At 34.9% G+C, this 15,331-nt stretch overlaps 1 protein-coding gene across 1 annotated transcript in view; it reads left to right on the top strand.

Moving 5' to 3' along the window:
* The window catches only part of TTC27 (tetratricopeptide repeat domain 27), a 112,558-nt gene that overhangs the window by 13,395 nt on the left and 83,832 nt on the right, over positions 1-15,331 (top strand). Inside the window, exons 4-7 of the mRNA XM_054629777.2 lie at positions 3,482-3,622; positions 6,321-6,423; positions 8,631-8,795; positions 12,775-12,911. Of these exons, the coding sequence (XP_054485752.2) occupies positions 3,482-3,622; positions 6,321-6,423; positions 8,631-8,795; positions 12,775-12,911 (546 nt within the window). The remainder of the gene's footprint in view (positions 1-3,481; positions 3,623-6,320; positions 6,424-8,630; positions 8,796-12,774; positions 12,912-15,331) is intronic.

The raw sequence follows: 15,331 nt of genomic DNA, 5'->3' as shown, positions 1-15,331 counted from the left end.
TAGCAGAACAATGTCACCCTCATGAACAAGAGAGGGTTTATGAACAAGAGCTTTCATAACCCAAGTACTTCTTTGACATGTAGTGCTCTCAAGCAAGATTTGCTTGAAAGAGCTCACCATGATTATCTTTAATCTGGACTCAGCTTTCCATAGGTTACCTGTTAGTGATTCGGCTTGTAAAACTGGGGACAGCCTCCTGTGTAATCTTGCCTCCTTTTCAGAAAGTTGAAGAGAAAAGCATAAGCATAACAGAAAAAAAGTTATATACTAAAGCAATATTTCCATTGCATTCGAGTGTAAAGAGTGAATTCTGTTTACAAGGACCAAACCTTTGGCAGGTAACCTCAGTACATCCTTTGTTAATCTGAAATGTAGATCACCTTAGCTTTGCTAAATGACAAATTGTTGTGGAGTAGTCTTTGTATTTTTAAAAATATGAGAAGCCCAGTATATATGGCTTAGTAGCCACAGGCAGTAGCTTCCTGATCCGATCATTTGTTTGACTACACCTCACCTCTGCTTCCATTTAATCAAGTCTTCCCAAGCCTTTAGCCTGGCTTTGTCTACTTCTTTATGACTGCACTTACCTTTTTAAGGATCCCCAAGACAGAAAGAGCTGATGAAATGTTACAAAGGCCAGAGTGGTTCTCAATATAGAAGTAAAAGCATACTGAATGCTCACTTTGCTTCTAGTCACTATCATTAGCAAGAAAAGAACACTAATTTCCTAAACTAAAATTCTCATACACTCTATTTTTAGAGCTATTGAACGTGAATGGCAGGAGCTTTCTTTTGATTTTTATCATTACTCAGGTGGCTCCAGTTATGCAGGGAAATACTTTTGAAATACTGTGAAAATTGAAATACATAGGAGTACTGTCCAGCTTGCAGTTGATTCAGGTCTTTAGCAGTACTAACTAAAAAGTAGCCATTAAGTTACTGTTTGTAAGTAGAATATAGAAACAAATAATCTCTGTGCTTCAGAGATTAAAAAATATTGATCTAGAATTGAGCTTAATTTGTGTGTATTTTGTGTGTTGATTTGTGATGGTCAAACGGAACCACTTGCAGGTCCAGCAGAAGCTAGATGACTACTCCAGTGATTTCTCTGCATATGTTATGAAATAATTATCTAGTATATGTTTCTGTGCTTTAAGAATTACTCCTGAATAAAATAATTATTCCTTGTGATAAGTTTGATGAAGAATAGAAAGACTCAAAAATCTAACCCAGGTTTACTAGGTAAGGAACATTATATTAGCAAGTCTTGGGTTGGCTATTTTGAGATACATGAAATTTTGGAGCTACAAGATAGGTTCAATGCATTTTATTTTTAGGTGTTTAAACACAAGAACACAAGCTCAGAATTTCCTTTTGCTCTTAGCCAATGTTTTCGAGGTTTTGGTGGACTTCTATTCTTAACTTTGCAGTCCTTGAAGCCATAACACCTTAAGCATCTTCTTACTTGCAGCTGTTCTCTCACCTTAAAGGCTACATCAGGGCAGTGAATTCTGCATGGATAATACAGTCTTAGAGCATAGGCTGGAAAAATGAATGTTGGTTTAAACTTTCTCAGGTAAAGGATGTCTGCATTTCTGGATGGGATTTATTTCATGAAAAAGGACATGGATTAGTTAAAATAGAAGATAGCGTTTCTTTGGCTCTGGGACTTGTTGGCTTATTGTCAAGGCTGTAATATGTCATCTCAACTTTCCCTTCTTCCTCCTTCATTCTTTGTTAATGTTACATTAGCAGGACTGAGTTTTGTGGTGAAAGGACTTGAAATGTGAATTTGAGATTAATTTGTTACTACAGCGCTTAAACAAGTACAGATAACTCTAGTATTGCAAGGCTGTTTCTGAAAAAGGTTTTATAACAAATCTCCTTTGCTTTCCTGTTGGATATTTTAAATGTGGTCTACTCTGATTATAGAAAGAATCAAAAACATTCTATTTTTTGATAGAGAAGGTATCTCTAGGGTAGGAGAAAGTTTATGTTAAACTGAAAACTGTATTGAGTGTCCCACTATGTGTGTGTGTTTGAAAAATTAATCTTTAAAAGTCCTGATTGATGACTTTCCCCTCTCAAAATTACAGTTGTTGATAAGGTTATTCCTTTCTGAATGGCCAGAGGTGCAACAGATCCAGTATATTTCCAGTTGGCAGTTTTTTTCCTTTATTCTCAAGTGGTTTGTCCGATTGTTGTGATCATCATTTTCCACAGTGGGATTGAAATGACTGCAGTGATGTCGTACAGGAATTCGTCTTTGTCCCAAATCATTGTCTGCAAAGTAAAAGTATTTTCAATGCTAATGCTAACTAAAAGACCCCATAGTAAATCAGTGTAAACTTAACAGAATAAACTTAAAGATTACTCTGTTATTAAAAAGTGATATTGGAGGTTCATATAGCATAACAATTTTTGTCTTTGATAGAACCTGTTGATACAGGTATTGAAAAGAGTTTCAAATAACTCAGGAATTATGTTATTTGTTTAGTTTAAAAAGCTGAAATATGATTCAAGTAACTTATACCTTGGTTGTGTAGACTGATTCAGAATCTTTCTCAGGCAAGTGACTTCAATGCAAGCTGTCATTTAACCTTCTGTTCTGCTTTCTCCTTTCCATTCCCCTTTGCTGCCCCTTTTATACCAACTGAAAACTAAAACCCTATTTTTTTGTTCATTAAGGAAATCTGTCATATGAGAGCCAGGAATAGACTGATAAATGGACATCTCCCTGAGCCTGAAGATAAACTGTTCAAATGCTTTCATTGTGTTAAAAGGCAGGGGAGAATAGGTGACTGTCAGATGACAATCACCACTGAGAGAGACCCTGGAGAGCCACCTCAGGGCCATTAAGTGAAAGTGTTACTGTAGAGAACATCATACAGGAATGCATCCAAAGCAGAGAGAGTTTTTTATTTATCAGACAAAGGGAAAAACGGCTCGGATATTGCTGCTCTGATGCCATTCCAACAGGAAGCTCCCTCTGGGGAAAGAAAATGATAACATATACTGACAACACTGCAGGAATATCTAGTGTGTTTCAGTGCTGTAGGTTAATTTAATTATAAAATTGTTTTGGTTCCGTGATTGCAAATTGAATGGCATGGATTTACCAAGCTTTTCTCCTTAGATCATGGGAATGAATATATTACTGGAATGTGTTTGGGGTTAGTTGACTGGATGACATGGCATTTCAGGTGGGAGGAAATGAGTGTCCTGCAGATTGCGTTGATGTTGTGTATCAGGACAGCAAGAAACAGTGCAGCATTTACCATGATTTGGTAAAAGGTTGAGACTCCTAGAGACAAGGGTTTTAGGTTTTGTTTTGGTTCTTTTGCTTTTTGGGGTTTTTTAATGTTTTAAGCAGACATTTTCCCTAAATACTTTAATAGCCTTTTTTTCTGTTCTATACTACATTATTTTTTAGTAAACTTAAGTTTCCTGAAACTTGTCTTTTTTTTCCCCCTTCTTTTAGCCAAAAGTGCTGCATGCAACTATTCTGAAGATGCTGGTTCTAGATGGTGAATCAGTCTATACCTTGACTTCTCATCCTATTTTGCTGCTTATAGCCAGGATAATCCTTGTGAATTCAAGACACAAACTCACATCTCTCCAGGTAAGAAGTATGTGACTAATGACTATGACTACCAGCTACTGCTTAATTGGTTCTCTCATTCTTTTCTTTGTACCTCATTGAATCATTCTGACTTCTATTTCTTTTCCTGTAGCTCTGAGGTTCTTCCCTCTAAGAAACAGTTACAACAAAGTGACTGCAATTAATCACAAGTATCTTCTTCTTAAAGATAAGCTATTTACTCACTGTCTTCCCTAAAAAAGAGGAAAGGTGTCTTCATTAGCTGGAAAAATTAGGAAATTTAATACAACCAGCTTTATCCAGACACATACTTTGTGATATTATTTGTCAGGGAGTTACTGGGAATGCCCAGTAATGCAGCTTACATGCCCTATATACCCTTTAACAAGCTTTTGGATACTGTTAACCATTACTGTATGAATTCTAACTCTAAATCTCTGTTGTGTATGTGTGTTAAAAACAAGCAGACATGATGAAGCACTCTTAGAGGCTCTGTACCTCCCTTGTAGTTCGGCAGCAGCCTGGTTGGTAGCAGGGCTCTCTGGAAGTGGGGGACTTTTAACAGCAGCAACTTCTCTTTATTGAATTTCAGTTGAACAGAATTTGGCTGGAGATCAAAATGCCACATGGCCTCTCTTTATGCTTGGCTGACAACATCCATTCCCAGCTGGGTCTTTGTATGAGTGATGAATTAAACTGTGTGGGAGATGTTGGCTGTACTGCATTTCTGGAAGCCATCGTTTTCCCTCTTATTCACAGATGAGTGCTGTTGAATTTCAGCAACTGGGTCAGTCAGAGAAACAGAAAATGTACCTGGTATAGAGAATTCCCCTGATGCCTCCCCTAAGAATAACATAATGGGGAGCTTTATTCTACAGGGTTGAGGTTCAGTTATTTTTGTCTCCATTAAGTTTGAATAGTAGCTCAAAGGCAACAGCTGATAGGAACTACTTTGATCAACAGGTTGGTGTAGCAATTAAAGGTTGCCCTTCTTGTTCTTTTCAGCTTGATTCAAAGGTGGCCTCTTAATACTTTTGCTGCTTTAATAGTAGCGCACACAAATTTAAAACAAGGTAAAATGCTTCAAAATGTATTATTTAAACCATTAATAAAGCTCTGTGTGATACTTCACATGTAAGAGTAAATGCTTAAAAATAATCTGTAAGTTTTCAACTTGGCTCCCAAAAAACATTGCCAATAGAATATTGTATGCAGCTCAGCTGGTTTATCTGAGACTTTAAAAATATATTCTCACTGATTCTATAATTTCTAAGTGATAAGCATAAGGCCTCAGGACATTGTATCTTTAAACTGGATACTCCACTGTGTGGGAAAATTAATACTTCATTGTTTAAAACTAAACTCAAGTAATTTGAAACTTGTTACTTAATTTGCCTTTAGGTTTCTAAATAAATGATGAAACGTTGGGATCTGACCTCTTTCATGAAGCCTGTTTGTGTGCTTTACTCTGTCTAGCTTGATATCAAAAGTCGTCTTTCATTGCTCTTGGAAAGAGATGCTATTATTCTTTTTGATCGTTCCTTTCTAGGGACATTAGAATCAGCTCCCTGTAATTAGTTTAGATGTTTGTGCTTGAATACTGCACAACCCTTAGGTCAGTCTGAAGCATACCTGCATAAAAAGTTCTGAAGATGGGTGCCTCTAAAACAATCAAACATCTTTCATAGAAAATGCTGTTAGTCTGCTGCTAACAGCACCAGAATAAATAGCAATCATTAAAGCCTCTGTAGAGATGTGCTCTACATTCACAGATTATAATCTTAAGTACAATTTTGAGACTAGGGTATTGAAATTAACTTTTCCATGCATTTTCTCTTGTTGCAACTAGAGAAGAGTTTAAGAGACTGTGGGGAATTTATGTTTTGTGTACACAGCTTTCTAAAATCAAATATTTCCTGGGCTGTGGCTCAGCTCTACCTGCTGTGGAGTGATTGTTTAGTACAGTAACATTTTTGCCCTTCTGAAGTTGAACATACAGACATGAGAACTATCAATTGTGATTGTAATGTGTTCTCAAGAGCAATTCTGCTCCTATTCTGCCTCTCTCAGGCTTGTTCATGCTCCCACCTGAAGAAATAAAAAAGGCCAAACAGAACAGGAAAAAATGCATAGAAGGATGACAGTGGATTATCAGAAATACTGAATGGCTTCTGTACAGGCAGTAATGAAATAGTTTAGGACTCTTCAGGAAGATTGCTGAAGAAGGAAATCATGGCTTTCTATTAAAATAATCTATGTGACACAAAGAAGATAAGTAGGAAACAGCTGGATTTGGGGTTTTGGTTTTATTTTGGTCCTTTTCTGTTATAAGAGTTAGGAGCTATGAAATCAAAGTAGCAAGTGACTCCTCCAAAATAAGTGTATGCAAGTATTCCTTTTTTCTGCTGTTCACAGCATTTCTTACCAGATGGTGGTACTAAAGATTTGCAGGGTTCAAAGAGCAGTTAGAGAAATTAATAGAGGGAAAATCCATAAAACCTTTATAGCAATGTAGAAGTGCCTGGATATGTTCATCTTTATGCTAGATTATGGCTGTTTTATATAATAAAACAGCTGTTTTAGACAGCTTTGTATTTTTTAGAAACTAGAATTGAATAGACTACAAAATCTGTATTTTAAAACTACTTTCCTTTTTTTCTTTTATTTTCTTAAAGGTCTATACTTGTTATGATCTTGATGTATCCATATTTTCTTTCAGACTTTACCTTGGTGGACTCTAAGATGTGTAAATATTCACCAGCAGTTGTTGGAGGAGAGATCACCTGAGCTATTTACTCTTGCCCAGGCCTGTATTAAACAAGGTATATTTCTGATTACTTGTTTTATTGACTTGCAGCATCTCTTTTAAGATGACTAGAGAGGGAACAGAAATTCACTTAAGTTGATATGGACTTGTAAGGCACATACTATTTTTCAGCCTCTATGATGAAAATGTGTTCGTAGACAAAGGTTTTTTTAACAGTGACTTGTTTTGAGACTCTTGGATATGGTTCTCAGAGATACATGATGTAAAATACACCTGAATATTTAGTGAGTTTCTTCCTGGTAGTTGTTGCTGCCTAGTGCCTCTTACCTCTTTATTTTCTCACTGAATCCATTGTTATTTTAATCAAGTACCTTCATAGTCCATGAAATACATACTTTTAAACCTTTTATTGTCTTTGAGTAAGTGAGTGTCTTGAATCACCCACTTGCTTGTCTATATCAAGTTCTCAAGAAAACTTTGTGTTACTAGAGAAAAAGACCTTCAAATTCAGGAGAAATTACATTTTTCTCAATTGTTAGGTCAGTATCATCACCTGAATAGAAGACAGCTGCAAGGATTCCCTGCTGTTCTGAAGCAGCCATTATGCAAAACCAATGGGACTTGGTGCAGTTTCCCATTCCTTTGGCCATGTGCCAAACATGGTATGGGTGCCAGAAGGATGTCATAAATTTGGGACATCAGTGCTTCTGGGCCACTGCATCAGTACTAGTAATGATGTGAAGCTTTCCTCAAAGGTCCTTCAAGTCTCAAAGTGCCTAAGCCTATCAAGCACTGTGAGTAAATGGTATTTAGGCAGTGGTAAGACTGCTTCTCAGTGTGCCACTTGAGCTCATGACTTTAGCACAAGTAATCTTGTATTCACATCATGGAAACTTGCTAGCTGTGGAAAATCTAGTTGTAATGCATGATTAAATACTATAACCTGATTTTTTTTTTCCTTTGAAATTATTTTGTGTTGCTCCATTCAAAAGTTGCGGTTTTGTGTGGTTTCCACTTGTACTTGCATGTCCAGTATTTTGTAGGCTTGGAGTAATATTTTTAAATTACTACTTCGTGGGTTTTTAAAAAAAATTTTAAACCTCATCTTTGAAAAAGTTGTTACTAGGTAGATTTTATCTATGCAAATTTTAATTTAGTGAATTAAAAAAGCTGTGTAAAAACTGTATTCAGACTTGGCAGCTTTCTATATTAAGTGAAAGGTTTTAAGGATTAACGAGTACTAACAAAAAAAAAGCCTAGGAGGTTTAAACAATAAAATCTCTTCATGCTAGATTTGACTGCCAATCTCTAAATTTAAAAAAAAACAAAAAATTCAGAGAAAATGTTTAAAAAATCCTTGATAATACTGTTTTTATAGTAAGACTTTTTAACACCATTAATAAAGCTTATTTGAAAAATTAAGCATAAGAAGCCACCTCAGTGCTATAACTGGGTAACCAGTCCTTTTTAAGTACTGTGATGCTGTAAGATTTTTTGGAATTCTTATTATCTAAATATTTTTGCAAAATGCAGAAATAAAGCATGAAGCACAAAACCCTCTTCCATTTAAGACTAATCAGATGAATAATTTTCAACTTAATGTCTGTATTTGCAGGAATATTCTCTTGTAACTTACTGTGCTTTGATAAACTTAAATATTTAAGAAATACAAATGCTTTTATGCTGAATGAAAAAATTCAAGTCTTCTTTCTCAAAGACTTCAGATCTGTTCACAGAGGTATTTTTTCCAGTTAAGATGGAGAACATGATCTTTATCACTCAGGAAGTCGATAATTATTTTAAAAACAAACAAAAATTCAACACACAAAAAACCAGCTAAACAGAAAATGTCTTACAAATCCTAAGCCACCATTCAATGCTTGATCTGCTGTTGAAGCTTTAATTAGAAGCTTTGTACTTAAGGGGTGGGTATTAGCTCAATATTTTGTTCTTATGTTCTTTAGAAGATCCAATACAATTAGAGTTGTTTATTTGCTGGAGAGGTGATATTTCCCATTTCAACTTTGCTGCTAAATATAAGCAAAGATTGGACTTTTCTTTTTTCTGGTAATAATCCTTAGATGTGAAACTTGAAAAATGCTTTAAATCACATATCTTTTATCCACTGTTAGTGAATTATTAAATGTGTGAAAGTGTAAAGAGCAACAGACTTTCTCTCATGGTATATTGCTAAAATGGTATTATTAAAATACCATTCTCCTGAACTGCATTCTCATCTCTTTTCTTTTTCTTAATTTGCAGTGACAGAAGCAGAAGCTTTGTTCACAGGTGGTGAAAGCTGGCACTTAGCAGTTCAGTTCCATCTTGAGTCTGCCTATACGTTTTTGTTTTACTATGAATATAAAAAAGCGAAGCACTGTTTCAATATGGCTAAAGACATAACAAAACTGCAGATTAATCTTACAGGTAAGTTTTGCTTTTAAAGTCTAAGAGGGTGATTGGTTCACCCAAACTAACCTATGGCTTGTTGGGGCTTTTTGTGACATATCCAAGGAATAAAAAACTGTACTTTGAAAAAGCTTGATGTTTAACAGGTCAGTCTTACTTGTCTTCCAAGAAATGGTGTTGCTTGGAAGAGAAATAGGACATCAAGTTAAAAAATCATTCCTGAATGATTATTTGAGGAGTTGGGGTATTATAAGCATTCTTCCTAGTGTTTCATGTCAAATTCTATGGCTAGTTGCATCTGCTGGTGTCATGATGAATATTTTTTGGTTTGTTTGTTTGGAGACACTTACATAGATGTCTGCATGATGATTCGATGCAGTCTTTCACCCTTTGTGCCACTAGCCTAGATCTACTCTGGGTAAATAGCTTTTAGAAGTCACTCCCAGGACTGGTATCATCGTGGAAAATAAGTAGGGAAGTTAAATTTCTGATGAACAGAAATCACAAGGATTCAGTCACTATGGAGACTTTATAATTATCCTTTCAGGACCTATTCTTTGGTGTCAGGAAGATCAGAGTGCTGCACTTAAAACCTTCCATGTATAGATATTGATCTATGGCCTAGCTGGTCCTGCTAGGCAATCAAATTGGCATAAAATCACACCTTTTCTTTGTGAGAATGTATGATTATACCTGAGTAGAAATGCAAAAAATCTTTATCTGGTTTTTTCTTGTGGGAAGTGCTAAGGAGCTCAAACTTGCAGCTTCCTTACTTATTATATCACTATATATCACAAGGCTCATGCTCCTTCATATCTAGGTTGGAGCTGCAGCTAATCCTATTTATATCATGAATTATTTTAATAATTTAATATAAAAAAACCCAAGCCATCAGCAGCAAAAAAAAAAAAAAAAAAAAATCCTAAAGCACACAAAAAAACAAATAATAACCCAAAGAAACACAAACTCTCAGAAATTATATGGAACTCCACGCTCATTTATTCAAAAATTTTAAAAGCTTACTTTGAAAGATGTGTAATGGAAATAAAACATAATAGTTTGTATCTGAAGGAAATTGATACATTTCAATTGATCCTATCTTCTTTTCCCTGTATGCAACAAAATCTGTGCATGTGGTGTTTTCCAAGAATTTATTGCCAGCTTGGTATTATAAAGTACTTTTCTTTAAAATGAGTCAAAAATTTTCTTTTTTTTTTTTATTGAAAACATCACTACCTATGATGGTACTCTAGCTATAAAAATGCAATTAACTGAGAATAAGTAAAATCAAAGAGACAGTCTTCCTGTTGGATTTTTTTTCCCTTTAAAGGAGATCTTCAGATTTTGGATTAATTATTTCCTTAAACCTAACTTAGATAAAACCTTCTTGTTTGGAGAAGGAGAAAAAAGATTGGATGCAGTGGAATTATTTATATTTTTTATTACTTTACCAAGAGGTTATGATAGTCCCAGAGAAAGATTGTGGTGATAGAGTATCTTGGAAAAATGTTGTGGAACTCCTAAATGTTCTGTGGTTTATCTCCATAAATCTATTAACATAGTTATGTCTAACCTGAAGGCAAATGAACTGAACTGAACATGTGGGAATTGTTGGCATTCTAGACAAATTCATTTGACATGCATGTTTGGGCTAAATGGGAGGAATGTTGCATCATTGAAAAAGACTTTGGTTTAATGTAAAAATCTAAGCTCTAGCAAAGACATTTTTAAGGCTTTTGGGAGGGATTTCCTTTTTAGGAAAGGATTTGGAGAGGTTTATATGCATTAATGGTTGTAATCCTTACTAGCTGACTATTGTATTACAGCATGGAAACATATACAGTTCTTACAACAGAGTTTTTAGGCCAATATTTTCCAAAGTTATTTCAGTAATATGTGAATAAATCATACTTGGTTTGTGTAAGTTTTTTAAGTCCCATTAATCCAAGTATGTATAGTGCTCATCTTTTATTGAAAACATCATTATGCTCCTCACAATGAGTCATAACCATCAATAATGCTACAAAACAATTTCCAATATCCTTCTTGCATATAAATTTAGTGAAATGAAGAGTAGTAATCCAAAATAAATTTAAAATCAACAGATCTAGAGGATTAATAATGCTGCACTCTGAGATCTGTTTATTCTTTTCATACCCACTAACACATCTCTGGGAATATGAACACATCACTTGTAATATGAAACAGAAAGTAAAGTTTCTGTGTAGGTTCCTTTTACTTTGGGAGGATATACCATAGAATGTTAAGGGTTGAAAGGGACCTTAAAGATCAAGGACAGGGGCACTTCTTAGTACAGCAGGTTTCTCAAGGTGTTATCCAGCTGGCCTTGAACACTGCTGTGGTGGTAGTGGTACAAACCAACCAAATTTTTTCTCAGCTTTAACACATGTGATACATATTTTTCAAGTAAAAACCAATATTTTGTCCCTGTAATAGCAAGGAATTCTTAGGTTTAAAAAATGGGTTGGGAGGTGTGAGAGCATAAATAAATCACAGTTCCTGAGTGGTAGTAAGCAATTTTATTGGTATCCAGAATAAGTTTGCAAGTGTTTCCTTCAGCTGTTTAGACAGTAAGACATAACAGGAAGTGAATTACAGCATAGTGATTTTCAAGCAATATTAAAATAGAGGATTGGATGCCACTGCGTAAAATTAGTAGGAATCATTAGACAGTATTTTGCTCTGTGTGTCTCTGCTGTGTGATTTTCAAAGTGATATTTTTAGAACCTTTTTCATTTCTTCATAATCTCTTAATACAGGGCTTTTCCACTAAAAGGGGTAATTGGCAGAAATGGAGAAATCAGTTTAATTTCTGGCTTCCCAACTCATCTCTTTCCACTTTCAGGAAGAAAAGCGTGTGACTGCTATTTCAGTCCCTCTGCTGGATGAGGCTTATGGACTGTGGCCTCATCATCAGGCCTTTGTCACATGAGCAGTCAATCGTCTTTACCTCAAAGATTTTATATACTGAAATTTTTTCAAAATTATCACAAAAATAAGGACTTTATTTCATCTTAATTGGTTCTGCAAAAGCAGCAGATGGATTGCTAGCAGTGGATTAGCTCTCATTCCTCCATTTTACACTGTCTGAGCATCGTATTACAGTAATAATGAACAAGCAAACCATCACATTTTATAGAGTAATTTTTAGCTCCATTTTTGGCTCTGGTTAGGAGCTAAAATTTTGTTATTTTAAGTTATTTTCCTGAAATTGCTCTTTTATTTGTCTGCATTTTACAAGTAAGTTGCTAACAGAAGAGAAACAGATGTTTTTCCTTACAATTTGGTATCGATGTCAATTACCACTTTAAAAACTAATAAAAATTGTCAGTGGGTCCAATAAGGAACTGAAGAAGCAACACTGAGTGGGGTCTCATGTTGTGCATTCTGAATATTGGTTAATTCATTTATAGAGCCTTCACTGGTTTGCTGTTTCACTCACTCCCAATATTACTTTTATGGTATCTTACATGCCATATTCTGGTAGCATCATGTCTGTGATAATTCTTCAAAGGATCTAACTCTTTGGATGAAGATTTGAAATATTTAAAATGATGGTCTGTAAGATATTATTAAGATATTATGGGATTTTCATTTGCATAAATATCTCCATGTAGTCACTAACTTCTAGCAGGTGAATTGAACAATTGTTTCTGGTTTATTGCATGGAAATAAGCAGGGAAGTGACAAAACTTGATGACTATGAGTTTTCAGAATGCTGGGTTATGGGGAATTTAATTAAAAGCAGCTTTGCAAGACTTATATAGCTGTGTTTGTAATGTGTATTACTTTGCATGTTTGCTGGCAATGAGAACACTGCAAAGAGATCAAGCAGAGGCTAACCACTGCTAAATATTATAGGTTAATTCTCCTTGTATTTCTCTATTTTGTCTGGGTTTTTTTTGGTAGTAACTCTCTAGTATACTATTAGATATCTGGTTTTTAGTGTTCATTATTATCAACATATTTTCTGTAGGTGCTTTGGGGAAGAGAACACGATTTCAGGAAAAATATGTTGCACAGCTTATTTTGGATGTCCAAAGAACAGATGGATTCTTCCTTCCTCACAGTGAACTAAGTCCAGCTGCAACACCTCTAGAAAGCTTGACAATAGTATGTATCTGAGAAGAATTGTTTTAATTTCTTAAAATGAAAATGTTCTGAGGCTTTTGTCGGGTGTCTACTAGGGAAAAGTGTGTTGTGCCTAGAGAAACTTAGCTGGGGTTTTTGAAAGTTCATGAAAGAACTGTGCCTCAGTAGTTTGCGTAGTATTAAAGGACATGGGGTAAAGCAACATATGCATGCCTGCAAGACAGATGTGGCTACTCAACTAAGAGCATGTTTGCAAATATATTCTTCTACAGTTCATGCATTAATTTTTAGTGACTAAGAATGATGGAGCTAGGAAAACAGGTGAGAGGCAGATTTTCCAAGTAGTCTGCAAGACATCACAGGATTTCAGAGATTCCTGTGGACTGACAGACGTATTCAGTTACAGTGGAAAGATAGGAAATTGCTCTATTTATTCCTGTGGCATGAATTATGTGAGTTTGGTCCTACTGATGTTAAGGGTGTGCATGATGACTTCAATTATGAATTGCTTGAGAACCACAGTATTGATTTAGGATGACATTTTTCCCCATAAGGAGATTTAAATTTATTTGAACTTCTTAAAGAAGCCAGAGATGAATTGAGCCATTATGGTCCCAAGTTTATACTTCAAGTAGGAAAGCCTTTATTAAAAAATACTGTGCCTTGGTAGACTTCCAGGTCAAGCAGGGATCTTAAGCAAAAAAAATTGTCAATATTTCTCTATTTCAAAATTGAAGGCATTAATATCTTAGGAGACTAATCTAGATTTTTCTTGTTTGCCCATTACCACATCCTTGGTGTTGCATTTGATTTGATGAAACAAGGTTGACTACACATGTGACAACTTAGGCTTATGGTAGAGCTGCATATGGCAACCCCTTATAGGATAGTGAGAGCTCAGGGGAGGCTGCCTGGTGAATGTCACACTTAGTTATAGACTTCAATTACAACTTACCTAGAACTAAATGATAGGATGCATTGTTCTCAGAGTTCCTAACTGGGATATTGTTTGAGTGTTTTTTCCCAGTTACTCGCAAATTTCTGAAGTATTTGCTCCCAGGTCAGTTGCTGTGAAAGGAAAGCCTCAGGCTTGAGGTGATGAATAAGGACTCTTGATATGAAGTGGTATGTTAAAATAGTTTGATCAGTTTTAAACAATTCAGAGCTGTTTTTATGTTTTAAGGAAGTTCTTTTTATATCTAGGAATGGAAATCACGATTTAAAGCTCTGGCATACAGTTACAGTTGAGTTCAGTTGATCAATATTTGTAGTGAAACTAAAGTAATTAGTACCATTTATACAAGATAGATTTTTGAAATTTTTTAGACCTGAAGGAGGAAATTGTAATTTATGTTACACCTGATGAAGTATCATTATACTAGTTCAAAAATAATTTTCCACTGGAAGTGGTAGATAATCCTTCTATAGTTTAATACAGTAAGAGAAGAAAATGATGGTAATAAATTTGACTTTAAAACTGTGAATATCTTACTTATCCTCTTAAAATGAAAACTTATTTTCTTCACATTCTCTGTAAAATCACAATTTCCTTTCATTTATGTAGTGATAAAATACTGTTGATGAATGCATATAACTCACTTCAAAGCATTCCTGTTTGCTCTTTGTTCTCCTGTGGACCTTCAATTTGATCTTGCCAACGGAAGATATGAATGAGAAACAGCTTCTCCTGGGACACTGAAGGGAAATTAATAGGAAATTAGAAAAACTGTTAATAGAAATCCATTATCTGTTTTTAGTAGTTTGTAAAAACTACTACTGGTAACTGAAAACCAGTAGTATGATAATTGGTTTCAGGACCAGTTTTGGTTTGGGTTTGTTTTTCAAGGGGAGAAGGAAGAAGTAGTATTACAGCTACTTCCTCTTTGCTTGCAGCCAAGGAAATCTTTCATTGTTTTCAAAAAACGCAGATTCTGTGAACATGTTAATTTGCACTTTTCAGACATAGATTATATTATTTTCTTCTTCAAGTTAAATAAATGATAGACAGTGAACTACAGGTAGCATTTTTTATTTTTGTAAAACTAAAGACTCTTTAAATAGAAAGTGTGTTCCAGAGGAAATTTTATGGAAAATTACAGGTAGTTGTCCAGGAGTAAAGGTTTTTAGAATGTGCTTGGCTCAGTGAGGTCTTTTCAGTCTCTCTGTTTTGTTTTTTTTTTTTTTTTTAATTTACCTTTACTGCCAGAAGTCATGGCTTATGTAGTTGGCTTTTACTGATACTTAAACAGAAATCCTTAAATTCCCAGATGTCCAAGGTGGCTAGCCTGAAAACCCACATTAATGACCATAACATCAATCTGTTTCAGTTGTCTGTAAATGTATAATAGAGGATGAAATTGTTGATAATTCTATGAGCAACAGCTTGAAAAGGGAAGCTGCCTTCAGGCTTATTTAAACAGAAAATTGATATTAGCTAACCT

This window comes from Agelaius phoeniceus, chromosome 3, assembly GCF_051311805.1.
Source record: "Agelaius phoeniceus isolate bAgePho1 chromosome 3, bAgePho1.hap1, whole genome shotgun sequence".
Classification (NCBI taxonomy): domain Eukaryota; kingdom Metazoa; phylum Chordata; class Aves; order Passeriformes; family Icteridae; genus Agelaius; species Agelaius phoeniceus.
This window is presented reverse-complemented; position numbering and strand designations above follow the sequence as displayed.